At 45.9% G+C, this 27480-nt stretch overlaps 1 protein-coding gene across 2 annotated transcripts in view; it reads right to left on the reverse strand.

The window, feature by feature from the left end:
- TMEM273 (transmembrane protein 273) overlaps positions 1 to 27480 on the reverse strand; it is a 315916-nt gene that overhangs the window by 179312 nt on the left and 109124 nt on the right. Inside the window, exon 1 of one of the 2 annotated variants that reach the window (XM_068255300.1) lies at positions 6867 to 6930. The exons of the other annotated variant lie outside the window; for it this stretch is intronic. Coding sequence (XP_068111401.1) covers positions 6867 to 6915 — 49 coding nt within the window. The 5' untranslated portion in view covers positions 6916 to 6930. Of the gene's footprint in view, positions 1 to 6866; positions 6931 to 27480 lie in introns of those variants that run through there. 2 annotated transcript variants of the gene reach the window in all.

Consider the following 27480-nt stretch of genomic DNA (forward strand, 5'->3'; position numbering starts at 1 on the left):
TGCTCCTGGCTGATTGTTATTGCTTTTATAGCACCCTAGCTCTTGTCAGAGCTCATCCTGTACTTTTTTTTTTACTGTGTGTCAAACTGACACTTTTGTTGCATGCACAGCCTTGCTAATTGATAGTGTGTGTGTGCCACTGCCAGCAGCCCAGCACATTCAGTGACTGACTGCCTGTGTGTGTGACAGGGAGCTGCACATTGTACTACCCAGTACTGCATATACCCAGTACCTGTTGTGTTTACTTAACCCACTTCATCACTGCATACACCTAGCTTTGTGTTGAGTGAACCCAGCTCACTGCATATACCTACTACCTCTTGTGTTTACTTAACCCACCTCATCACTGCACATAACTAACTGTAGTGTTGAGTGAACCCAGCTCACTGCATATACCTACTACCTGTTGTGTTGAGTGAACCCAGCTCACTGCATATACCTACTACCTGTTGTGTTGAGTGAACCCATCTCACTGCATATACCTACTACCTGTAGTGTTGAGTGAACCCAGCTCACTGCATATACCTACTACCTGTTGTGTTGAGTGAACCCAGCTCACTGCATATACCTACTACCTGTTGTGTTTACGTAACCCACCTCATCACTGCACATAACTACCTGCTGTGTTGAGTAAACCCAGCTCACTGCATACACCCACTACCTGTTGTGTTGAGTGAACCCAGCTCACTGCATATACCTACTACCTGTTGTGTTTACTTAACCCACCTCATCACTGCACATAACTACCTGTTGTGTTGAGTGAACCCAGCTCACTGCATATACCTACTACCTGTTGTGTTGAGTGAACTCAGCTCACTGCATATACCTACTACCTGTTGTGTTTACTTAACCCACCTCATCAATGCACATAACTACCTGTTGTGTTGAGTGAACCCAGCTCACTGCATATACCTACTACCTGTTGTGTTTACTTAACCCACCTCATCACTGCATATACCTAGCTTTGTGTTGAGTGAACCCAGCTCACTGCATCCTACTACTACCTGTTGTGTTTACTTAACCCACCTCATCACTGCACATAACTACCTGTAGTGTTGAGTGAACCCAGCTCACTGCATATACCTACTACCTGTTGTGTTGAGTGAACCCAGCTCACTGCATATACCTACTACCTGTTGTGTTGAGTGAACCCAGCTCACTGCATATACCTACTACCTGTAGTGTTGAGTGAACCCAGCTCACTGCATATACCTACTACCTGTTGTGTTTACTTAACCCACCTCATCACTGCACATAACTACCTGTAGTGTTGAATGAACCCAGCTCACTGCATATACCTACTACCTGTTGTGTTGAGTGAACCCAGCTCACTGCATATACCTACTACCTGTTGTGTTGAGTGAGCCCAGCTCACTGCATATTCCTACTACCTGTAGTGTTGAGTGAACCCAGCTCACTGCATATACCTACTACCTGTTGTGTTTGCTTAACCCACCTCATCACTGCACATAACTACCTGTAGTGTTGAGTGAACCCAGCTCACTGCATATACCTACTACCTGTTGTGTTGAGTGAACCCAGCTCACTGCATATACCTACTACCTGTTGTGTTGAGTGAACCCAGCTCACTGCATATACCTACTACCTGTTGTGTTTACTTAATCCACCTCAATTCCACCCTGTACCATGGATAACTCAGTGTTACTTACCAGTAAAACAGAAGCCACTGATACATTCTTAACCTTGCCCTGCGCAACTTTCTCAGCAGAGAATCCAGAGGTCCTGCTGACTTCCGAGTCCAGTCTAGCCAGTACTCATGAGTCTTTGTTCAGTGAAACAGACACCAGAAAAATCTTGCCTGCCTCTGCAAACACTTCTGCAGAAATTACCTGTGTTAATAAAGTTCAACTCCTGTCTGATCCAGCAGATGCCAATAGATGCACTACATCAGTTTCCGAGTCCCAGCAATCCTGTCTAGAAACCTCAGAACCCCAGCATCTGAATTTTCCAATTTTACAAATGAATGGTGATTCAGATGCGCAAACATTGTGTCTTGATCTTCCTGTTTCTACACCTCGCTCTAGTTTCGTGAATAGCTCAGAGCATCTGCTATGTGAACCTGAAATCGCAGAATTATTACCTTGTTCAGAAAATGTTCCAGTAAATTTGCCCTGTATCGTGAATAGCTCAGAGCATCTGCTATGTGAACCTGAAATCGCAGAATTATTACCTTGTTCAGAAAATGTTCCAGTAAATTTGCCCTGTATCGTGAATAGCTCAGAGCATCTGCTATGTGAACCTGAAATCGCAGAATTATTACCTTGTTCAGAAAATGTTCCAGTAAATTTGCCCTGTACCGTGAATTGTGCAGTAGATCTCTCCAATGAAACTCAGGTCACAGAATCATTATGCTGTCCAGCAGGTGCTTCCATGGTTTTGCCCTGCAATATGGACTGTTCAGTGATCCTGTCCAGTGAAGCTGTGGTCGCAGAGTCTTATGCTTCACCCAGTACTTTGGATACTTCAAACCCTCTAGCAGAGGAGTCTGAGGCACTGCTTACCTCAGTTGGTGTTGCAGTAATATTCACTTGTCTAGCAGCTGTTTTGGAATTACAGTCTGCTCTAATAAAACTTGATGAATTTCTGCCCAGCAAAGCAGAAGCCATTGAAATATTGTCCTCGTCAGCAAGTGTGTTAGATACCTTGCCCTGTACACAGTCTGATTTAACCAATGTTGTTGAGTCCCTCTCCAGTGTTGTAACAGCCGAGGAACTCCAGCCCTGTCCTCTGAATGTTTCAGAAGTCTTGCCCTGTAACATGGATAATTCTGATTCTCTGGTCAAAATAATAGAAATCTCAGAATTTCAGTCCGGTCTGATGAGTGTTCCTGAAACCCAGCCCTGTATCCTGAAAGATTCTGGTTCTCTGGCCGCTGTGGCAGGGGTTCCAGAGTCCCCTTCCTGTCCAGGGAATTCCTCAGTTTTGCCTAGTCCAGTGGGGGCTGCTGCAATACTGACTTGTTCTGCAGCGCCTCATGAGCTCCAATCCAGTGTATTAGATGAGTCTCTGTCCAGTCCAGAGGTAGTTGTGGAGTCCCTATCTGGTTCAGTGCATACATCAGAAGATTTGTCCTGTCTTGTTAGTGCCCCTGAATCTGATTTGTTACTGACTTTGCTGGAATCAGCGACATCTAAGTCTGATCCTGCATTCTCGTGTAAAAGTCCAGTAGTTGCGAAGTCTAGTCATGATGATTTTTTTTGGCCAGTCCTGGTTTTGGTCCTGTCTTGGCTGACCCTGAGGCTCACAGTTCCTTGACATGCCCAGAGGTTTCTCTTGTGCCAGTGTGCCCAGATGTTCTTTGTGTGCCAGAATGCCCAAGTGTGTCTAAGGTGTTAGCGTGCTCTGATGCTTCCTTAGTGGGAACATGTTCTAATGTTGCCAGTCTGCCTGCATGCCCAGAGATGGTTCTGGTCCCTGAAAGCCCTGATCTTGATGTTTGTCCTTGTGGCCCTGACTCGGGAATTGCCCTAGGTTCCATAGGGGTTCTTGATAGTTCTCCATGTGAGCCTAAGGGGCGTTCTGACCTATGGGGATCTCTTTGGAGCTTCAAGGTGTTCTGGGAGGTCTCTGAGAAAACTTGTCCTGGTGCCTTGGACTGGTTCAACAGTGGGTTTTGTGTTGGTAAAGACAGTCCCGGTGGGCATTGCAAAGGCTTTGGCGTTTTTGAACGGTTCCTGGAAGGCGGTGGGTATCGCTCAGGGAGTTTCGGAGGGCTTTCTTCTGGAAATCATGGTTCTGATGGGTGTCACACTGGGGCTCGTAGTACTGATGGGCATGGTTCTGTAGGTTCTGGTTCTGATGGGTCCAGTCTTGTGGGATCTGATTCTGGAATTCGGTCTTGCCGGGCTGTCCCGGTCATCATGAATTATCAGTCAGACTGTTTTGTTGGGAATTTCAGTTTTGAAAAGCGTCTGGAATCCGCTTTTAAGGGCGGGGGTACTGTCATGATCGCTGCTGCAGCAGGTATTGCTGGAAGTAGTAGTGCTGCAGCTCAGGTAGTTCTGATCTCTTTCCATGCAAGCTGCATAGCTTTGTCTGCCTTTCCCTGCTGTCAGCTTGTGACTGATTATCATTCACCTGTGTGGGAATCTGCATGTCTGCTCCCATTGGATGACCTCAGTATAAAGATCTGCTTCCTGCAGGACTCCTCGGGTTTTCATAGCTTCAGTTTAAGCCTGTCTTGCTGTCGCTTCAGCCCCCGATCGTGTTTCTTGTTCTAAAGATACTTTGCTGGTCTTTGCATCATATATTGGTTCATTGCCAATATATATGCATACCAGCACGTTTATTATTTTCCTTGTATTCGTGTTACGTTGATACATCAGTGTCGCTGATGTATACGTACACGAACTGTTTATATCCTGTGTGCAGTTAGTCAGCTTTCCAGCACGTTTTGGTAGGTTGTGCGTACCGTGATCACCCGTGCTGAGGTAGTTACCCTGCTCCTGGTTCTGTTTGTGGATTGCGTTCATCTCTGCAAAGAGATAACGAATCCTTCTGAATCCTGTTCTGTTACCGTTTGTGGATTGCGTTCATCTCTGCGAAGAGATAGCGAATCCTTCTGAGTCCTGTTCCCTGTATTGCTCCAGTCTAAGTCAGTGTTCCTGCTTATGTCATATATCGGTTCATTGCCGATATATACATATGTTAGTCAGACGTTACAAATAGTTTCATTGATAGCTGTAATTGTAATACGCTAGGAAAACATACTTCTTGTATTTTTGTCTGTGTTACGTTCATCTATCTTGATCCTGCTAATTCCTGACTATCCTGTCCTGTCTTTGTGAGGCACGCCATCGCCGCTACGCTTTGGCTGCCTCATTCCAGTCTGTCTTGTTGTGGACACTTGCTGTCACTAAGTAGCGGCTAGCTAGCAAGCATTCATTCTGTCTACCTGTTCTGATCTCCTCAGTTCTGGTTTATGCGCTCAGCGCTACTTTGCGCTGAGACGTTATAGCGAAAGCATTGTTTGTGGCTGTCGGATCTGCCACGGCTCTGTGCGCCACAATCTCCTTTTGGAGTCAGTCCTCCCCTCCACTATACTAGGGATAGCCTGTTTCCTTGTGCTAGTGTGTGTACCTCCTCCACGTCAGCTCATGCGTTGCATGCTGACTGTGGAGAATACACCACCAAGCCTTACAGGGGAAAGAAACACACAAATGATCTCTTGAGATTCAAAAGGAATGCTGTATACAGCCTGCTTGTGTATGGATGTATTTTCTATGTGTGGACATACTGTACATCAACCTACTTCCTGTTTTGGTGGCCATTTTGTTTGTTTATAAACAAACTTTTTAAAACAGTTTTTAACCACTTTTAATGCGGCGGGGAGCGGCGAAATTGTGACAGAGGGTAATAGGAGATGTCCCCTAACGCACTGGTATGTTTACTTTTGTGCGATTTTAACAATACAGATTCTCTTTAAGCTTTTTAACAATGCCATGGAAAGTTGAGAAGGAAGTCACACATTACCTGACATCACTGAGTGAGGAAGAGCAATCTCGCCATGTTGCTCAGTAATCCAGCATGGCCGTCACTACACAAACAGCTGTTTGCGGTGCGTTACACAGTGAGTTTGGTGTGTCAGTGTGAAGCAGTACTCTAATTACACTCCCTGATTGATGTATACACATGCAAGATGTTTGAAAGCACGTTAGGCCTGCAATTTAGCATTCAATGTGATTTCTGCCCTTAAAACGCTGCTTTGCGTCACATCCAGATTTTCCCTCAGGACTTTTGGCATGTACACCACTCCGCCATGCCCCCCTCCAGTTGTTGGACCCCTTGAAACATCTTTTCCATCACTTTTGTGGCCAGCATAATTTTTTCTATTTTTCAAAGTTCGCCTCCCCATTGAAGTCTATTGCGGTTCGCGAACTTTTCCGCGAACCGAACCTTCCGCGGAAGTTTGCGAACCCGGTTCGCGAACCGAAAATCGGAGGTTCGCGACATCTCTATTAGGCAACAATGAAGAAGTACAAGGGGAACCTGGTTGTACCTACAGTGTGTTCCCCTTGTCGTCTTATTGTGCCTTGATAAGTGCTGCAGAATATGTTGGCGCTATATAAATAAGTAATAATAATAATGGGGAATCACATTTTCTGTGTAAACAATCATGAAGTTGTTGATCGTACATCTGCCTCGCTGTACTCACTTTTGTTGCCAGTGGTTTAGACATTAATGGCTGTGTGTTGATGTTATTTTGATGGCATAGCAAATAAATTTACACTGTTATAAAAGCTGTACACTAAATGCTTTACATTTTATCAAAGCGTCATATCTTCAGTGTTGTGTCTGTCCCATGAAAAGATGAAAAACAATATTAACAAAAATGTGAGCAGTGCACTTACTTTTGTGAAAAACTGTATACTTAGGAGACACCCTTTCAGCAGTGAGGGGGGGGGGGGGGGGGCTCCATTTATTGCTCTGCTTGGAGCCCTGCATGGTCTTAAGTCGTCTCTGAATGAAATGCAATGAAAGTGCCCTATACGACAAATAGTTTATATTTTCTAGTGTGTGGTTTTTTTTCTTTTTTTGGGGGGGGGGGGAGGGGGTCGTTTTGCCTATAGTGACAAAGAGGCTAGGAACACCCCTGCCCATTATCGGCAATGTCTGTATCTTGGTCATGCCAATAAAACTCTTTTTGATTTTGGAAAAAGAGAAAAAAAGGAAAAAAAGATAGATGTACAACAAACTTATTTAATGTTTTATCAAGAAGAAGGCACACATAAACAGCAGAAACCACTGTTACTGCAAACAACCACAATACTTGAACATGCACAAATCCTGCACTATTTAAGTAATAACAGTTGCCAGGTGAAACCTGAAATTCTGTTGATACTCACCCAGAAACAGCAAAAGAACCAGTGTTCTACAGCAGATGAGTGTTCCCATGGTTTGCAATGCAGATTAAATGCCACAGTGAATAAACTAAAAACAGTTAGGCTAAGTCCGTTCTGCAAAATAAAGCTCTTCCTTTTAATAACCACAACTTCCTTATTATAAAAGCCATTTCTCACAAACACGTTTTTTCTGCTTATCTGGTATACCATGGCCCATACTTGCACAACACAGTGAAAGCTTTCTGCAAAGTAACTTGCTACAGACTTAACTTTAGTATTTAAAGGCAGGGGCGCTTCTAGCCATCTTGGCACTCCGGGCGAGAAAACCTGTGGTGCCCCCCCCCCCCCATGGTGCCCCAACACGCTCCCCCATCCTCCCCCTTGTGGCGCCTCCCTATGAAAGTAATCGTGATGTGGCTGCGTTTCACTGGAAAATAATCGTAACGCAGCTGCCACCCTGCTCTGCCTGCCACAGACTCCGCGGGCTGCGGCTGACAGGTGAACTGGTGCTGCGTCAGATCGGTGCAACTGGGACCAACTGGGAGGACAGGGGGTGGCCCAGTTCCTCCCCCTCCCCCCCCCCCCCGCACATCGCTCCAAGTGACAGCCTGTATGACCTGGTGGATCAGGTGCCCCTGATTCCAGAACACTTTTTCACAAACATTATGGGATATGCAGATATGTTACTGCCTGTTGACATAGTCAGATGGTATAATAGTTTAGTAATTCATAACCCATTCTTGAAATAAGCACAGTGTGTTGGTAGTGTAAGAGAATTAGATGGAGGGAGGAAGGGTGGTAGAAAGTCAGAATTGATGACATGCATGAGCAGATAGATATGAGCAGAATAGAGGCATACTGGATAGCACTATTGTATTATAGTGCTGAGTCCTAGGTTAGAACATTGGTTAGGGCAAAATCTGCATGGAGTTACTATCTTCCCCAGGAATTCATTTAGGCACTTCATATTCCCCAACACCCCTAAATCACACTAACAAGTCAACTGGTTTCCCCCAAACAATCCTATATTGAAAATATTAGACTTTTAACTATGATAGGGATTAGATTATGAGCTTGTCTAAGGACAGTCAGTGACATGACTATGTACTCTGTAATGTGCTGCAGAAGAAGTCAGTGCTATATAAATACATAATAATAATATGGTCGGACATTAGACTAGGACTATGGTAGGATTAGAGTGTGAGCTCCTCTGAGGACAGTCAGTGACATGACTATGTACTCTGTAAAGTGCTGCAGAAGATGTCAGTGCTATATAAATACATAATAATAATATGGTAGGACATTAGACTATGACTATGGTAGGATTAGAGTGTGAGCTCCTCTGAGGACAGTCAGTGACATGACTATGTACCCTGTAAAGTGCTGCAGGAGTTGTCAGTGCTATAGAAATACTTAATTATCACTTGTATATGAATAATTATCCATTATTGTACCTTTGTAAGAACCTTATAAACCACTGGGAGATCTACAATTACCAGCATTTCTTTGTGAAGATGAACTATAATTACATACATGACACATACATAATCACAGTAGGACATGCTAGTGGTACCTGTAGTTCCCCAGTGTGCACTGCAGTCTATGATTTGGTCAAGGAATAGGCAGCCTGAGCAACACCTTGTACAGCAAGTCACTGTATTCACATCCTGATGACCTGGTCTCCCGCTGTGCTTCCCCCTCCCAGAGCTGCAGCCATAATTAAACCTTTTGTGTGCTCAATCAGTGACTAAAGCTTTTAATTTAGCTAGTTGTCCTGCTATTCACACAGTACCTTATCAGTCTGGAAGCCATCACATTCAGGTGATCGGGTCTTTTGAGGAAATACAAATGTCCCTAGTGCTGCAACGGACAAACAGCATGGCAGGGAGACGTACAGTAACTGTCTGGGGATTGATTTTCTCTAGCTGGAGCTCTGCACTCTGGGCATGACTTGCATGCCTTGCTACCTCCAACAAGAGACAAGCTCTTCTGCTGTGTTTACTTTTCCTCTTTGGCACAGGGAGGGGCGGTACAGTAGAAGTGCACAGAGCAGGAGATCGCCAGATAACCACGAATAGAGATTTGGTGCAAATCTCTGTCTACAAAACTCCTTATTAGTGGCTCAGTCAGCAATTGTAGTCATCAGAACCCTTGTGTAACGATTGGTGTCAGCACACAGAGTATTGCTGATTATTGGTGATCTCCAGTATCACCAATAATACAGATGCTATACCCAATTATGTGTGATCTGACGAATCACCAATAATACCAGTATAGTTTGACACAGGACACCTAATGTGGTAAAGTGTTTGGCGCAACAGTAAGGAAAGGTTATCTCCCGAGGAGCGGGAGATAAAGACTCTACTGCAGCCAGTGGACCCCTGAGGTGCAGGTGGCCACTGACAGCTGAAGCTGACCTCCTCGAGCGGAAGAGAGACAGACTGTACTGCAGCCAAGGATTCCCTGAGGGATTGAGAATCAGACTGTACTGCAGCCAAGGATTCCCTGATGGACTGGGAATCAGACTGTACTGTAGCCAGTGGACGCCTATGGAATAGAGCCCCCTGACTGAACTGCAAGAAGGTCTTCCTGAGGAGCAGGTAGCCCTTGCAGCTAATTGACACCTGGAGAGTTAGTGTCACTAGTAGTACAGTAAGGCTGATCACTCAAGGGATGAGTGACAGCCAGAAGGGTCAGAAAGGCCAGGTCGGCAACACACGAGTAGACAAAGTGCAGAGACAGAAGGCTGATTCGGTAACGGGGTACAGGCAAGGTTGGCAACTGGTAGACAGATTGGCAGAGGTACCGAATCAGTGAGCAGGGGAGTGGTCAGGAAAGCCACCTAGTCTTAGGTGTGAGGTCCTTGGTCTCAACACCTGGGAACTAGTCTGGTGGATAACAGTAACAACACAGCAATCTCCTAGTCTTAGGTGTAAGGTCCTTGGTCTCAACACCTGGGAACTAGTCTGGTGGATAACAGTAACAACACAGCAATCTCCTGGGGCTTGATTCACAAAGCGGTGCTAACCTACTTAGCACGTCTAAAGTCTTTAGGCGCGCTAACCAGGGTGCTAAGTAGGTTAGCACCGGATTTCTCAATCAGACCGTGCGCTAACTTTGCGTGCGCAAAGTTTTACGCGCGCAAAGTCTTATGCGCGCTAAGTCCCATAGGCTTTAATGGGCACTTCACGCGGAGCGACCTGCGCTCTGTGCAGTGCGCGCGTAAAGGTTTGCGCGCGTAATGTTTTACGCACGAAAACTCTTTTACAGGCGTGCTAACAGTTAGCACCGCTTTGTGAATCAAGCCCCTAGTCTTAGGTGTGAGGTCCTTGGTCTCAACACCTGGGAACTAGCCTAGCAGAAAACAATACAACAATACAATAATACAATAGAAGCAACAGCGGAATCTGACTAAGTGTGAATTCCCAGCTCCGGCTGGTTCTAACACACTGTAAGATCTGACTGAGGTCTGACTACTCACACGTGAGTATTCGCAACGACAGACAACTTGCAACTAACAGGCAAGTCCTATATATACCTGCAGCGCTCCGCAGCACCGCCCCAGCCACTGAGCCAATCCGGAGCCTAGCTGGGATCAGCTGATCGGCCTGATCAGCTGATTCCCCTTCTGCTGGCATAAAGGTCCTGTAGCCTGGCGCGCGCGTAGCTCTCCATCTGCGTGCACTAGAAGGACCAGGCGAACCAGTGACATGTTGCTGCGCGGCAGAGGCCGCCGGCTGGAACGCGGAGATAGCCGCCCTGCCGCTTGACCGCGCGGCGGTATTTCTGCTATTCATTACAGTACCCCCCCCCCCCCGAGGAGTGGGCTCCGGACACTTCCCACCCGGCTTCCCAGGGTGTAAGTCATGAAACTCTTTCTTTAATTCTTCCGCCTGCATGTGACAATCCGGCACCTAAGTTCTTTCTTCCAGACCATACCCCTTCCAGTGAACCAGATACTGCACAGAATTTTGCACTAAACGAAAGTCTAGAATCTTCTCGATCTCATACTCAGGTTGGTCGTCGACCATCACAGGGGGGGGGGGGATCCACGTGCACTGCCGGCTTCAACAGAGACACATGGAATGATCTCACACCTCTCATGCTAGCTGGGAGATCAATCGCATAAGTGACATTATTAATCTTTCTGGTCACTGGGTACGGTCCTATAAATCTAGGTCCAAGTTTGGGTAACGGTTGTTTTAAAGCTAAATGCCCGGTAGATACCACACCATGTCCCCTGGAGAAAACTTCCACTCTACAGACCGTCTTTTATCTGCCTGTTTCTTCTGAGTCTGGAAGGCTTTTCCCAAGTTCCTCTTAACCATTCCCCAAATCTCCCTCAATGCTCTCTGCCAGTCCTCCAAGGCCGGAAATAGGGTAGATGCCACCGGCAACTGGGCAAACTTGGGAGATCACCCCGAACTACCTGAAACGGGGAAAATCCAGAAGAGGAACTCTTCAGATTGTTATGTGCAAATTCCGCAAATGGCAAAAACTTTACCCAATCGGACTGTGCATCTGCCACATAACATCTGAGAAACTGCTCAAGGGACTTGTTAACTCTCTCGGTCTGACCATTGGTCTGTGGGAGGTAGCCTGATGAAAATTAAAGGTCCATACCCAGCTGATGGCAAAAGGCTTTCCAAAATTTTGACACAAACTGGACTCCCCGATCTGACACCACATTTTCCGGAATGCCATGCAGCCGAAAAACGTGCTGGATGAAGAGATCAGCCAACTCCTGGGCCGAGGGGAGTGCTTTCAAGGGAACAAAATGATCCATCTTTCTGAACCTATCTACTACCACCCAAATGACCGCCTTGCCCTCAGACCTTGGGAGTTCTCCTACGAAATCCATTGACAAATGAGTCCATGGTTCACTTGGCACTGGTAAGGGTTGTAGTGTACCCACGGGTGCCTGGTGAGAGGGCTTACTTCTAGCACAAACTGCACACTCCCTTACAAACTCCTTACAATCTGTTGCTAGCGTAGGCCACCAAGCGCATCTAGATAACAAATCCTGAGTTCTGGCAGCTCCAGGATGCCCCGCATTCTTATGGGAATGGAACAGTTGTAAGAGTTGCAGGCGAAACGGTAGTGGTACAAACATAACTCCCTCAGGCTTCCCCTCTGGAACATCCTGTTGAAAAGGACTCAGAGTAGCCGTCCAGTCTTTCCAGGTCTCAGTAGCTGCCAGGACTACTTTCTGAGGTAGGATGGTTTCAGGGGTTGAGGGCTGCACTGTCTTGGGCTCGAAACACCTAGATAAGACGTCAGCTTTGACGTTCTTACTACCTGGTGTATATGTTATAACAAATCTGAATCTTGAAAAGAATAAAGACCAACGGGCCTGACGAGGACTAAGTCTTTTGGCCCCCTCTATATACTCCATGTTCTTATGATCTGTATAAACTGTGATAATATGCTCTGCCCCTTCCAGCCAATGTCGCCACTCCTCAAAAGCTAGTTTAACCACTTCCCGACCGCCTAACGCACAGAGGCGGCCGGGAAGTGGAGCCCTTAAGGACCGGCTCACCCACAGAGGCAGCGGTCCATTTAAGGGCATGGGCGATCCTCCGCCGGCGCCTGTCACCGCTCGCCCGCCGCAACATCCCGCCGGCTATACGGAAGCGCCGGCTGGATGTTAACCCCGCGATCGCCGCATACAAAGTGTATAATACACTTTGTAATGTTTACAAAGTGTATTATACAGGCTGCCTCCTGCCCTGGTGGTCCCAATGTCCGAGGGACCACCAGGGCAGGCTGCAGCCACCCTAGTCTGCACCCAAGCACACTGATTTCCCCCCCCCCGCCCCAGATCGCCCACAGCACCCCTCAGACTCCCCCTGCCCACCCCCCAGACCCCTGTTTGCACCCAATCACCCCCCTAATCACCCATCAATCACTCCCTGTCACTATCTGTCAACGCTATTTTTTCTTATCTCCCCCACTGCCCCCTCCTGATCACCCCCCCACCCCTCAGATTCTCCCCAGACCCCCCCCCCCCCCCCGTGTACTGTATGCATCTATCCCCCCCTGATCACCTGTCAATAACCTGTCAATCACCCGTCAATCACCCCCTGTCACTGCCACCCATCAATCAGCCCCTAACCTGCCCCTTGCGGGCAATCTGATCACCCACCCACACCAATAGATCGCCCGCAGATCCGACATCAGATCACCACCCAAACGCAGTGTTTACATCTATTCTCTCCTCTAAACACCCACTAATTACCCATCAATCACCCCCTATCACCACCTGTCACTGTTACCCATCAGATCAGACCCTAATCTGCCCCTTGCGGGCACCCAATCACCCGCCTACACGCTCAGATTGCCCTCAGACCCCCCCTTATCAATTCGCCAGTGCAATATTTACATCTGTCCTTCACTGTAATAACCCACTGATCACCTGTCAATCACCCGTAAATCACCCCCTGTCACTGCCACCCATCAATCACCCCCTGTCACTGCCACCCATCAATCAGCCCCTAACCTGCCCCTTGCGGGCAATCTGATCACCCATCCACACCAATAGATCGCCCGCAGATCCGACATCAGATCACCACCCAAGCGCAGTGTTTACATCTATTGTCTCCTCTAAACACCCACTAATTACCCACTAATTACCCATCAATCACCCCCTATCACCACCTGTCACTGTTACCCATCAGATCAGACCCTAATCTGCCCCTTGCGGGCACCCAATCACCCGCCTACACGCTCAGATTGCCCTCAGACCCCCCCTTATCAATTCGCCAGTGCATTAGTTACATCTGTTCTTCCCTGTAATAACCCACTGATCACCTGTCAATCACCCATCAATCACCCCCTGTCACTGCCACCCATCAATCACCCCCTGGCACTGCCACCCATCAATCACCCCCTGTCACTGCCACTCATCAATCAGCCCCTAACCTGCCCCTTGCGGGCAATCTGATCACCCACCCACACCAATAGTTCGCCCGCAGATCCGACATCAGATCACCTCCCAAGGGCAGTGTTTATATCTGTTCTCTACCCTAAACACCCACTAATTACCCATCAATCACCCCCTGTCACTGCTACCTATCAGATTAGACCCCTATCTGCCCCTAGGGCACTCAATCACCCGCCCACACCCTCAGAATGCCCTCAGGCCCCAGCCCTGATCACCTCGCCAGTGCATTGCTTGCATCTATTCCCCCCTCTAATCACACCTTGAGACACCCATCAATCACCTCCTGTCACCCCCTAGCACACCTACCCATCAGATCAGGCCCTAATTTGCCCCGTGTGGGCTCCTGATCACTCGGCCAAACCCTCAGATCCCCCTCAGACCCCCTTCCAATCACCTCCCCAGTGCATTTATTGCATCTATTTTCCCCTCTAACCACCCCCTGAGACACCCATCAATCACCTCCTGTCACCCCCCTAGCACTCCTATCCATCAGATCAGGCCCAATACAACCTGTCATCTAAAAGGCCACCCTGCATATGACCGGTTCCACAAAATTCGCCCCCTCATAGACCACCTGTCATCAAAATTTGAAGATGCTTATACCCCTGAACAGTCATTTTGAGACATTTGGTTTCCAGACTACTCACGGTTTTGGGCCCGTAAAATGCCAGGGCGGTATAGGAACCCCAGAAACGGACCCCATTTTAGAAAAAAGACACCCCAATGTATTCTGTTAGGTGTATGACGAGTTCATAGAAGATTTTATTTTTTGTCAAAAGTTAGCAGAAATTGATTTTTGTTTTTTTTTCACCAAGTGTCATTTTTCACTAACTTGTGACAAAAAATAAAATCTTCTATGAACTCGCCATACACCTAACGGAATACCTTGGGGTGTCTTCTTTCTAAAATGGGGTCACTTGTGGGGTTCCTATACTGCCCTGGCATTTTAGGGGCCCTAAACCGTGAGGAGTAGTCTAGAAAACAAATGCCTCAAAATGACTTGTGATTAGGACGTTGGGCCCCTTAGCGCACCTAGGCTGCAAAAAAGTGTCACACATGTGGTATCGCCGTACTCAGGAGAAGTAGTATAATGTGTTTTGGGGTGTATTTTTACACATAGCCATGCTGGGTGGGAGAAATCTCTCTGTAAATGGACAATTGTGTGTAAAAAAAAATCAAACAATTGTCATTTACAGAGGTATTTCTCCCACCCAGCATGGGTATGTGTAAAAATACACCCCAAAACACATTATACTACATCTCCCGAGTACGGCGATACCACATGATTGGCACTTTTTTGCAGCCTAACTGCGCTAAGGGGCCCAAAGTCCAATGAGTACCTTTAGGATTTCACAGGTCATTTTTGTTTCAAGACTACTCCTCACGGTTTAGGGCCCCTAAAATGCCAGGGCAGTATAGGAACCCCACAAATGACCCCATTCTAGAAAGAAGACACCCAAACGTATTCCGTTAGGAGTATGGTGAGTTCATAGAAGATTTTATTTTTTGTCACAAGTTAGCGGAAAATGACACTTTGTGAAAAAAAAACAATTAAAATCAATTTCCGCTAACTTGTGACAAAAAAATAAAAACTTCTATGAACTCACCATACTCCTAACGGAATACCTTGGGGTGTCTTCTTTCTAAAATGGGGTCATTAGTGGGGTTCCTATACTGCCCTGGCATTTTAGAGGCCCTAAACCGTGAGGAGTAGTCTTGAAACAAAAATGACCTGTCAAATCCTAAAGGTACTCATTGGACTTTGGGCCCCTTAGCGCAGTTAGGCTGCAAAAAAGTGCCAATCATGTGGTATTGCCGTACTCGGGAGATGTAGTATAATGTGTTTTGGGGTGTATTTTTACACATACCCGTGCTGGGTGGGAGAAATACCTCTGTAAATGACAATCTTTTGATTTTTTTACACACAATTGTTTATTTACAGAGTTATTTCTCCCACCCAGCATGGGTATGTGTAAAAATACACCCCAAAACACATTGTACTACTTCTCCCGAGTACGGCGATACCACATGTGTGGCACTTTTTTGCACCCTAACCTCGCTAAGGGGCCCAAAGTCCAATGAGTACCTTTAGGATTTCACAGGTCATTTTGAGAAATTTTGTTTCAAGACTACTCCTCACGGTTTAGGGCCCCTAAAATGCCAGGGCAGTATAGGAACCCCACAAATGACTCCATTTTAGAAAGAAGACACCCCAAGGTATTCTGTTAGTAGTACGGTGAGTTCATAGAAGATTTTATTTTTTGTCACAAGTTAGCGGAAATTGATTTTTATTGGTTTTTTTCACAAAGTGTCATTTTCCGCTAACTTGTGACAAAAAATAAAATCTTCTATGAACTCACCGTACTACTAACGGAATACCTTGGGGTGTCTTCTTTCTAAAATGGGGTCATTTGTGGGGTTCCTATACTGTCCTGGCATTTTAGGGGCCCTAAACCGTGAGGAGTAGTCTTGAAACGAAATATCTCAAAATGACCTGTGAAATCCTAAAGGTACTCATTGGACTTTGGGCCCTTTAGCGCAGTTAGGGTGCAAAAAAGTGCCACACATGTGGTATCGCCGTACTCGGGAGAAGTAGTACAATGTGTTTTGGGGTGTATTTTTACACATACCCATGCTGAGTGGGAGAAAGATCTCTGTAAATGGACAATTGTGTGTAAAAAAAAATTAACAAATTGTCATTTACAGAGATATTTCTCCCACCCAGCATGGGTATGTTTAAAAATACACCCCAAAACACATTATACTACTTCTCCTGAGTATGGCAATACCACATGTGTGGCACTTTTTTGCAGCCTAACTGCACTAAGGGGTCCAAAGTCAAATGAGCACCTTTAGGCTTTACAGGGGTGCTTACAATTTAGCACCCCCCAAAATGTCAGGACAGTAAACACACCCCACAAATGACCCCATTTTGGAAAGTAGACCCTTCAAGGTATTCAGAGAGGGGCATGGTGAGTCTGTGGCAGATTTCATTTTTTTTGTCGCAAGTTAGAAGAAATGGAAACTTTTTTTTTTTGTCACAAAGTGTCATTTTCCGCTTACTTGTGACAAAAAATAATATCTTCTATGAACTCACTATGCCTCTCAGTGAATACTTTGGGATGTCTTCTTTCCAAAATGGGGTCATTTGGGGGGTATTTATACTATCCTGGAATTCTAGCCCCTCATGAAACATGACAGGGGGTCAGAAAAGTCATAGATGCTTGAAAATGGGAAAATTCACTTTTTGCACCATAGTTTGTAAACGCTATAACTTTTACCCAAACCAATAAATATACACTGAATGGGTTTTTTTTAATCCAAAACATGTTTGCCCACATTTTTCGCGCTGCATGTATACAGAAATTTTACTTTATTTGAAAAATGTCAGCACAGAAAGTTAAAAAAATCATTTTTTTTGCCAAAATTCATGTCTTTTTTGATGAATATATTAAAAAGTAAAAATTCGCAGGAGCAATCAAATAGCACCAAAAGAAAGCTTTATTAGTGACAAGAAAAGGAGCCAAAATTCATTTAGGTGGTAGGTTGTATGAGCGAGCAATAAACCGTGAAAGCTGCAGTGGTCTGAATGGTAAAAAAGTGGCCGGTCCTTAAGGGGTAGAAAGCCCTAGGTCCTCAAGTGGTTAATGGCCAAAAGCTCTCGGTTGCCAATATCGTAGTTTTTCTCTGCAGGAGAGAACCTACGATAAGAGTAGGCGCACGGGTGAAGTTTGCCCTGCAAACCAGAGCGTTGAGACAATACAGCCCCAACCCCTACCTCTGAGGCATCGACCTCCACTATAAAGGGGAAGGTGACATCCACATGTCTCAAAATGGGTGCAGAACAGAACAGTTTTTTCAGTGTAGAAAAAGCAGAATGGGCCTCTGCTGACCAGTGGTAAGTGTCAGCCCCCTTCTTGGTAAGACTGGTGAGGGGTGAAACTACAGAGGAGTACCCCTTGATGAATCTCCTGTAGTAATTGGCAAAACCCAAGAATCTTTGGAGTGCCTTCAAACCTACAGGATGAGGCCACTCCAAAATGGCAGAGACTTTTTCTGGATCCATGGAAAGACCAGACGTAGAAATAATATACCCCAAAAAGGTAACGGACGTAACCTCGAAGAGGCACTTTTCCAACTTAGCATAGAGTGAATTCTGTCTTAATTTCTTTAACACGAATTTGACATGTTTATGATGTTCCAACAGATTGGGGGAAAAAATCAGTATGTCGTCTAGATACACTAAGATGTATCCCAGCACCTCCCTAAAAACCTCATTTATCAACTCCTGGAAGACGGCAGGAGCGTTACACAACCCGAAGAGCATAACCAGATACTCGTAGTGCCTGTCGGGCGTGTTGAACGCCGTCTTCCATTCGTCGCCATCTCTAATCCGTACCAGGTTGTATGCACCTCTTAAATCCAATTTAGAAAAAATCTTGGCATTGGTCACCTGAGCGAACAAATCGTCAATCAAGGGCAATGGGTAACGATTTTTCACTGTAATCTTATTTAAATCTCGGTAGTCAATGCAGGGTCGGAGGCCTCCATCTTTTTTCTGTACGAAAAAGAATCCTGCCCCAGCTGGTGAGCAAGAAGGGCAGATAAAGCCTTTGGCCAAATTTTCTTTGATGTACTCCTGCTTTGCCACTTTCTCAGGTCCTGATAGATTATAGAGGTGACCCCTTGGAGGCATACAACCAGATCTTAAATCAATGGGACAATCGAAAGTACGGTGAGGTGGGAGTTTATCTGCGGATTTGGGACAAAACACGTCAGCAAATTCCGCGTACTGTACTGGCACACCTTTAACCTGAATCTTGGTGGCACAAACGGTTACCTTCTCCAAACAGTGATGATGACAATGGGCCGACCAATAGCTGACCTGAAGCCCAGTCAATCTGAGGGGAGTGAAGTTGTAACCATGGCATACCTAGAATAATGGTGGAGGTTGTCATATGCAGGACAAGGAATTGTAAACTCTCTTTGTGTAGCACCCCGACATTACACACCAACACAGGAGTCTGAGAAAGAGGTTGTCTACTCTGCAAAGGAGAGTCATCTACTGCAGTGACCAAAATCTGTTGGTCTAAAGGGAGCAAGGGGATCCCCACATTTTTTGCAAAATCCTAATCTATGAAATTAGCCGTGGAACCAGAGTCTATAAAGGCTTCGGTGGGAACAGTCTGACCCACGTGATAGAGCAGGGAAGGAGCAGACGATTATCGTTTAGAGGTAACGACTGCTCGCCTAGGGTATTACCTCTGACTACACCTAGGCGGCAGCGTTTCACGACTTTTTAGGACAATTCTGAACCTTGTGACCCTCCTACACACAGTATAAACAGAGTGTTTCTGATTTGCTGCGATTCTTTTCCACCTGCGTCAATCTAGAGTGTCCAATTTGCATTGGCTCAGGTGGGGGTGACGAAGGTGGAGAGGAGGCATAAGAGACATATCTTACAGCATTTCTACCCCGAGTCTGCCATTGATAGCGTAACCGGCTATCTACCCGTACTGCCAAAGAGATTGCCTCGTCAAAGGACTTGGGCTCAGGATGTCCTAACATCAAATCAGAAACTGCATCAGATAAACCTGACAAAAAACAGTCTAACAGTGCATATGTTCCCCATCTAGCTGATACAGCCCACCTCCTGAATTCTGCTGCGTAAACCTCTACCGGATCTCGACCCTGGTCCAGAGTCTTAAGCTTCCGTTCAGCGGTGGAAGCAATATCCGGATCATCATATATAATGGCCATAGCCTTAAAGAACTCCTGAACTGATGATAAACTCCTGAACTAATGTTCTGCATGAAGGCTATATGCCCTTGTTTGTGAGTCCCCCGATAAAAGGGTCTTAATAAATGTAATCCTCTGAGTTTCGGTTCCCGACAGGTTAGGCCTTAACTCAAAATAGGACAGCACTCAATTTCTAAAGTTCTGAAAGTCAGATCTATGTCCAGAAAACTTTTCAGGTACAGCCATACGAAGGTCTGTAACTGGAGGGGATCGCACTGCATTCACAGCCGTTTGAAGGACCTGTATTGACCCAGACAAAGCGGTGATCTGAGGCTGTTGGCCATCAAGCACCCTGATGAAATTATCCACCGAGGTGGTTAATCCATCAATTCAGCTGTGGAGTGCGTCCATATTGTTTTTGGTCTGTCGTTCTGTAACGATTGGTGTCAGCACACAGAGTATTTCTGATTATTGGTGATCTGCAGTATCACCAATAATACAGATGCTATACCCGATTATGTGTGATCTGCAGAATCACCAATAATATCAGTATAGCTTGACACAGGACACCTAATGTGGTAAAGTGTTTGGTGCAACAGTAAGGAAAGGTTATCTCCCGAGGAGCGGAAGATAAAGACTCTACTGCAGCCAGTGGACCCCTGAGGTGCAGATGGCCACTGACAGCTGAAGCTGACCTCCTCGAGCGGAGGAGAGACAGACTGTACTGCAGCCAAGGATTCCCTGAGGGATTGGTTATCAGACTGTACTGCAGCCAAGGATTCCCTGATGGACTAGAAATCAGACTGTACTGCAGCCAGTGGACTCCTATGGAATAGAGCCCCCTGACTGAACTGCAAGAAGGTCTTCCTGAGGAGCAGGTAGCCCTTGCAGCTAATTGACACCTGGAGAGTTAGTGTCACGAGTAGTACAGTAAGGCTGATCACTCAAAGGATGAGTGACAGCCAAAAGGGTCAGACAGGCCAGGTCAGCAACACACGAGTAGACAAAGTGCAGAGACAGAAGGCTGATTCGGTAACCGGGTACAAGCAAGGTTGGCAACTGGTAGACAGATTGGCAGAGGTACCGAATCAGTGAGCAGGGGAATGGTCAGGAAAGCCAGAGATCATAACAGGTAACAATATCACAATATCCTAGTCTTAGGTGTGAGGTCCTTGGTCTCAACACCTGGGAACTAGTCTAGAATATAACAGTAGCAACACTGCAATCTCCTAGTCTTAGGTGTGAGGTCCTTGGTCTCAACACCTGGGAACTAGTCTGGTGGATAACAGTAACAACACAGCAATCTCCTAGTCTTGGGTGTGAGGTCCTTGGTCTCAACACCTGGTAACTAGCCCAGCAGAAAACAATACAATAATACAATAGAAGCAACAGCGGAATCTGACTAAGTGTGAATTCCCAGCTCCGGCTGGTTCTAACACACTGTAAGATCTGACTGAGGTCTGAGTGCTCACACGTGAGTATTCGCAATGACAGACAACTTGCAACTAACAGGCAAGTCCTATATATACCTGCTGCGCTGCGCAGCACCGCCCCAGCCACTCAGCCAATCCGGAGCCTAGCTGGGATCAGCTGATTCCCCAGCTGCTGGCATAAAGGTCCTGTCGGCTGGCGCCCGTAGCTCTCCATCTGTGTGCACTAGAAGGACCAGGCGAACCAGTGACATGTTGCTGCGTGGCAGAGGCTGGAACGCAGAGGCTGGAACGCAGAGATAGCCGCCCTGCCGCTTGACCGCGCGGCGGTATCTCCGCTATTCATTACACCTTGTACACAGAATAGAACGTTTTTCTCCGAACCCTTAATTTTCAGTAAAATAAACTTTTTTTTTCCTGGAATGCGCTTCCCAGACTGTTTAGCGCCCTAGGCAGTTTTCTGGACTGTCTGTCTTTAGAAGCGCCTCTTGTTGTAGTCAATGGATCATACTCAAAATGGGTGACTGTAAGCAGTGGGGTCCCACAGGGGTCTGTACTGGGTCCAGTGCTCTTCAATTTATTTATTAATGACCTAGTAGATGCTGTAGTAAGCAATATTGCTATTTTTGCAGATGACACAAAATTGTGCAGAATCTTAGAAGTACTCATCGACAACAAGTTAAATAATCGTACTCAATGCCAACCCACTGCAGCTAAAGCTAACAAAATTTTGGGATGCATTAAAAGGGGAATAAAACTCGAGATGCTAGCATAATATTGCTCCTGTTTAACTCTCTAGTAAGGCCACATCTGGAATATGGAATTCAGTTCTGGGCACCACATTACAGGAAAGATATTGCAGTTTTAGAGCAGGTGTAGAGACGAGCAACAAAATTGATACGTGGGATGGAAGGTCTCAATTACCAAGAAAGGTTAGATAAACTGGGTTTATTTAGTCTAGAGAAAAGACGCCTTAGAGGGGATCTAATTAACATGTATAAATACGTCAGAGAGCAATATAAAAGCTTGGCGGATTAGCTTTTTTTCCCTTAAGCCTTCTCAAAGGACTAGAGGACATGATCTGCGCATGGAGGAAAAACGTTTTAGCCATTTATTTAGGAAAGGGTTCTTTACAGTAAGAGTGATTGAGATGTGGAATGCATTGCCACAGGAAGTAGTTATGGCAAATTCTACACCTGCATTTAAAGGGGGCTTAGATGCTTTCCTTGTGTTGAAAGACATCTATGGCTACAATTACTAGGAATGCACAATGATGTTGATCCAGGGATTTCATCTGATTGCCATCTGGAGTCGGGAAGGAATTTTTTCCCTTTTAGGGCTAATTGGACCATGCCTTTTAATGGTTTTTCGCCTTTTTTGGATCAACAGGGATGTGTGAGGGCGCAGGCTGGTGTTGTACTTTGTGCTCTGGTTGAACTCGATGGACATATGTCTTTTTTCAACCTAAGTAACTATGTAACTATGTGTATTACATAGAGGCATACCTATACGGTATACGGGGTGACATACACTATCCTTCATTCGGCATCATCATCCTGAAGCATAATTCAAAGCTGGGCCCGAAGATAACTTAATGTGTACACATTGTAGGATCCCTTAAAAGGAGTGCACTCCGAGGTAGAACTACTACGGCGCCCTTATTTATGCTCCAATTGTTTTTAATGCAGGGTTTTATTATTATTATTATTATTGTGTGATTTACGATTTTCTATACCGATTAATAAATTGATTTCATTGTTATACTCAGGGCTCCCTAATCTTGTATTTATATGTCTATGATCTATAGGTGAGATGAGTGGAATTGTTTCAGGGTAGATATCCCGTAGTTTCCTAGCTAAGGTTTCCCATCTCCCTGCAAGGAGCAGCCAAGGGTGGTTATAAGCTGCAGACAGGAGCCAGAAGTGAAACATCACAAGCAGTCAGTCAGGAGTGGTGTATACATATCACTATACAGTGCAGAGGCGTAGCTATGGGTGGGCAAGGGGGAACATATGTCCCTAGGCACAGCACTGTGAGGGCGCTCAGCACAGCCATTGCACCCCATGTGCAGGTGGCTCGCTGGCTACCTGAAGTGCCTCTGCTTCTCTCTCTCCTTCTCCAGAGGAGTGCAGGAGCATTAACAGCAGCAGAAAATTTCTATCTAAAGGGGGGGTACATCTGGCTATCTAGACTGGGGGGAAAGGAGGGGCACATCTGGCTATCTAAAGGGGAGCACACTTGGCTATTTAAAGGGGGGGCACATCTGGCTATCTGAAAGGGGTAAGGAGACACATATGGCTATCTAAATTACATTTGACTCCCCCCATGCCTACAATCATATTCTGATGTGTGGCCACACCCATTTTGTCCAGAGGGGGGCACAAAAACCATTTTATCCCCAGGTGCTGAAAACCCTAGCTACACCTCTGATACAGTGGTGCATGACTGCTAAGTATATAGTGTGTATCTCCACTGCTAGTAATAATACAGCAATATCCCAGCACATCTAGCTACCTGTTGCCTCCTATGATCCACTTTCCTCCTCAGCCTCTGTGCATATTGTGAGGAGAACACAGTGAAGTATTTGTGAGCTGTGTCAGGAGTGAATGATGATTTTAACCACTTTGGCGGTAATGATGAGCTCAGCTCGTCTATTTCCGCCGCGGTGGATTGCTCAGCCCCTGAAGGGTCTTTTTTAATAAAATTTTCTGTGGGGGGTGGGGTGTAGCTAGCACTTGGCTAGCTACATCGCCCCCCCTGCCCCGATTGCCGCTGGCCCGCTCTGATCCCTCCCTGATCACCGCCAAATACATACCCCCACCCGGAGCCCGCGCCGGCACAGCCGCTCCATAGCCTCCAGGGGTCGCTATGGCGGCGATCAGAACTGCACATGACGTCAATGACATCAGACGTCATGCCCGATCGTCGCCATAGCAACGCCTGAAGCTATGGCGGAAGTCTCGGCTCTCGGCCTTCGCAGGATTGCGGCCAGTTAAATATCGCCGGCGGTGATCGAAGGGGGGGGGGGGGACAGTGCCTGGGGACTTAGGGGGAAAGTGTAGCTAGCTAAGTGCTGACTACACTTACTTACACACATTTTTAAAAAAGAAAAGCCTCTGGCGGCCGCATTGACGCAATACATGTAACGTCAGGGTGGTCAAAGCAGAAATTGAGAACTGGGGTAATAAATACAGTACAGTGCCCCTAGCACCAGGAGCGTTGCTAGGATCCTGGGAGATCCGGGGCACCCCTGGGCACTAGGGCATGGTGAACTTGCGGCGCGCTTAGCGCACCGTGACAAAAAATGGGCGTAGCCATTTATCTGATGTGGGTGTGGTAATGGGTGGGGCTAAGTGTACATGAACTGATCTGATATGGCGGTGATGCTGTGGCCTGCCTGGCAGTGATGCTGTGGTCTACCGTCTGCCTGGCGGTGATGCTGTTGTCTGCCTGAGGGTGATGCTGTGGTCTGCCTGGCGGTGATGCTGTGGCCTGCCTGGTGGTGATGCTGTGGCCTGCCTGGCGGTGATGCCAGAGACAGACAGTGAAGTAGCCGATAAACAGTGAAGAAGCTGAGAGAGACAGTGAGAGAGAGACAGACAGTGAAGGAGATGAGAGAGACAGTGAAGGAGCTGAGAGAGACAGAGAGAGAGAGAGACAGACAGTGAAGAAGCCGAGATACAGACAGTGAATGAGCTGAGAGAGACAGTGAAAGAGAGACAGACAGTGAAGGAGCTGAGAGAGACATTGAGAGAGAGAGAGAGAGAGACAGACAGTGAAGGAGCCGAGAGAGACAGTGAGAGAAAGACAGACAGTGAAGGTGATTAATGGATCATATTTAACTACTTACTGCACCAGGTGCAGTATATTCACGCACTGGGAAACTTCATCTGAAGTCCCAGGCCCACGAAATTTAGTCAATGGGAGCGCGTGCGCACTACTGTTACCTCCAGTTAGCGGGGACATTAATGAATGGGAACGTAGTTCCCATTCATAGATCTAAGTCCCCGAATCAATGAACGCTGCCATCTATTAGATGCTTGCGTCATTGCATCTTCCGGCTGTTACACTGCCACGCATTATTTCCGATTCACCTCCTTACGTATGCGAATCGGAAATAATGACTGAGGACATCATGTGGCCAAATAGTAAAACTACATCACAACACAATTTATTTAATAAAAATACCTACACTTACACCTAAAATTAACTATTTCCCCATAGTACCCAAACAGTTTTTATATATATATACTGTATATATAAAAAAAAATGTACATTAAAAAAAATGCATAAATAGTTGCCTTAGGGACTGAACTTTTTAAATAGGTATGTCAAGGGGGTATATAACTGTAATTTTTTATTTGCGGGCTTATAAATAGTGATGGATGCAAAACTGCAAATATGCACCTTGATTTCCAAATAAAATATTGGCGCCATACATTGTACTAGGGAAAAATTTTAACCATTGCAATAATCAGGACAAATGGGCAAATAAAATATGTGGGTTTTATAAACAGTAATGTTATTTTAACACTATTATGGCCGAAAAACTGAGAAATAATTATTTTTTTGCATTTTTTTATCATTATTCCAATGAAAATGTGTTTAGAATAAAATAATTCTTAGCATAATGTACCTCCCAAAGAAAGCCTAATTGGTGGCGAAAAAAACAAGATATAGATCATGTCGTTGTGATTAGTTGTGATTAAGTTATTGGCGAAAGAATGGGAGGAACACTGACAGGTGAAAATTGCTCTGGTCCTAAAGGGATAAAACCCCTCAGTGGTCAAGTGGTTAAAATGGGTGACTGTTGGCAGTAGGGTCCCACAGGGCTTACAAGTAAAAATTGTGCCTTGAAATGATGGTGCACAGCAAAACTGAAATTTTGTGTTGTGCGCTAAATGCAGTAACATATTGGTTATGTTACAGATATTCTAATATCACCTATCTTGACCTAACTCTCTCATGAACCATTCCCTACCTATGCCTAACACTAACCCTCCCTGAAACCAAAATTTCATTTTGTGCGCTGAGTGTAGTAAAATATACATATTATTACAGATATTCTACTATTGTCAATCTTAATCTGACTCTCACATAGACTCTCCCCACCTATGCAAAAAAACCCCGTAGATCATCACCAGGCCAGGGCCGGGCCTTGTCCCGGCTCTGCACCAGGCAGATTGGGTACCAACAGAGATGTGCTGTATATACATGCTATCATCACTAAAAATGGTAGGTACTGTATGTAAGAGGGAACAATAAGAACAAGTGAAAACATTTAAAAAAAAAATAAACAAAAAAAAAGAGTTGTTTTTTCAAGAAATTTGATTTACCTTCATAGAAAAAATGGTTTCAAATTAACATTTTGCTGTGCTATACTTTACTATATACTAGTCAACAGAAGAAAAAGCTTGATGCACACATTGATTGCTAATCAAAATTATTTCCAAAAGATGGTGCAGCTTCCGGCTTGAGCTAAGACCATATACAGTGCAACAGAAGGGTAATGAATCCAGAAGCACTTGTCATAAACTTCAACTCTTTAATTCACTTTCTCAGGATAAAACCATATTGCAATCAGCAGTGAATGTAAAAAAACAGCATTATACTTATCAGGCACATGACAGCCAGTAAGAGGTGGCAGTTGTGGAGCTGGGGTCGACTATTGTTTCACCCACAGGGCTTTCTCAAGACCGTATGGCCACCAGGGATGCTCATCACGAAGTCGTGATCCGCATTAGTGATCGGCTCTCGATCACGAATGCTGATCACGGAAGCACTCGTGATTGCACTTGTTACCCGACTTGTGATCACGAGTTACTTGTGATTAGTGTGGATCGAACATCCAGATATTCAGGTTCGGTTCGGTTCGACCGAACATGGTCCAGATATTCGGCATATTCGTGCCGAATCCCGAACATAATGGAAGCCAATAGGGACCCGAATGTTCCTGCTTTGCAGGCCAGAAAAACCACAAAAAATGAGGGAAACTTCTGCAAACCGGCAACGCTAACCCAGCACACAGGATGGAAGAGGAGGTACAGGAGAGCAAGGCCATGCTTTGTGACACAACCCAGGCCTTGCATGAGGACAAAATGCAGGCTTAAAGCAATGCATTTTGTCGCCATGCATTGATAAATATAATGGAAATGAGATAGTCCTGAAAAGCAGTCCTACCAATGGGACCGACAACGCTAACCCAGCACACATGATGGAAGAAGAGGTACAGGAGAACAAGGCCACGCTTTGTGACATAACCCAGGCCTTGCATGAGGACAAAATGCAGGCTTAAAGCAATGCATTTTGTCACCATGCATTGATAAATATAATGGAAATGAGATATTCCTGAAAAGCAGTCCTACCAATGGGACCGGCAACGCTAACCCAGCACACAGGATGGAAGAGGAGGTACAGGAGAGCAAGGCCACGCTTTGTGACACAACCCAGGCCTTGCATGAGGACAACATGCAGGCTTAAAGAGAACCCGAGGCGGGCTTCTGAC

The sequence above is a fragment of the Hyperolius riggenbachi genome, chromosome 10 (genome assembly GCF_040937935.1).
Source record: "Hyperolius riggenbachi isolate aHypRig1 chromosome 10, aHypRig1.pri, whole genome shotgun sequence".
Classification (NCBI taxonomy): Eukaryota; Metazoa; Chordata; class Amphibia; order Anura; family Hyperoliidae; genus Hyperolius; species Hyperolius riggenbachi.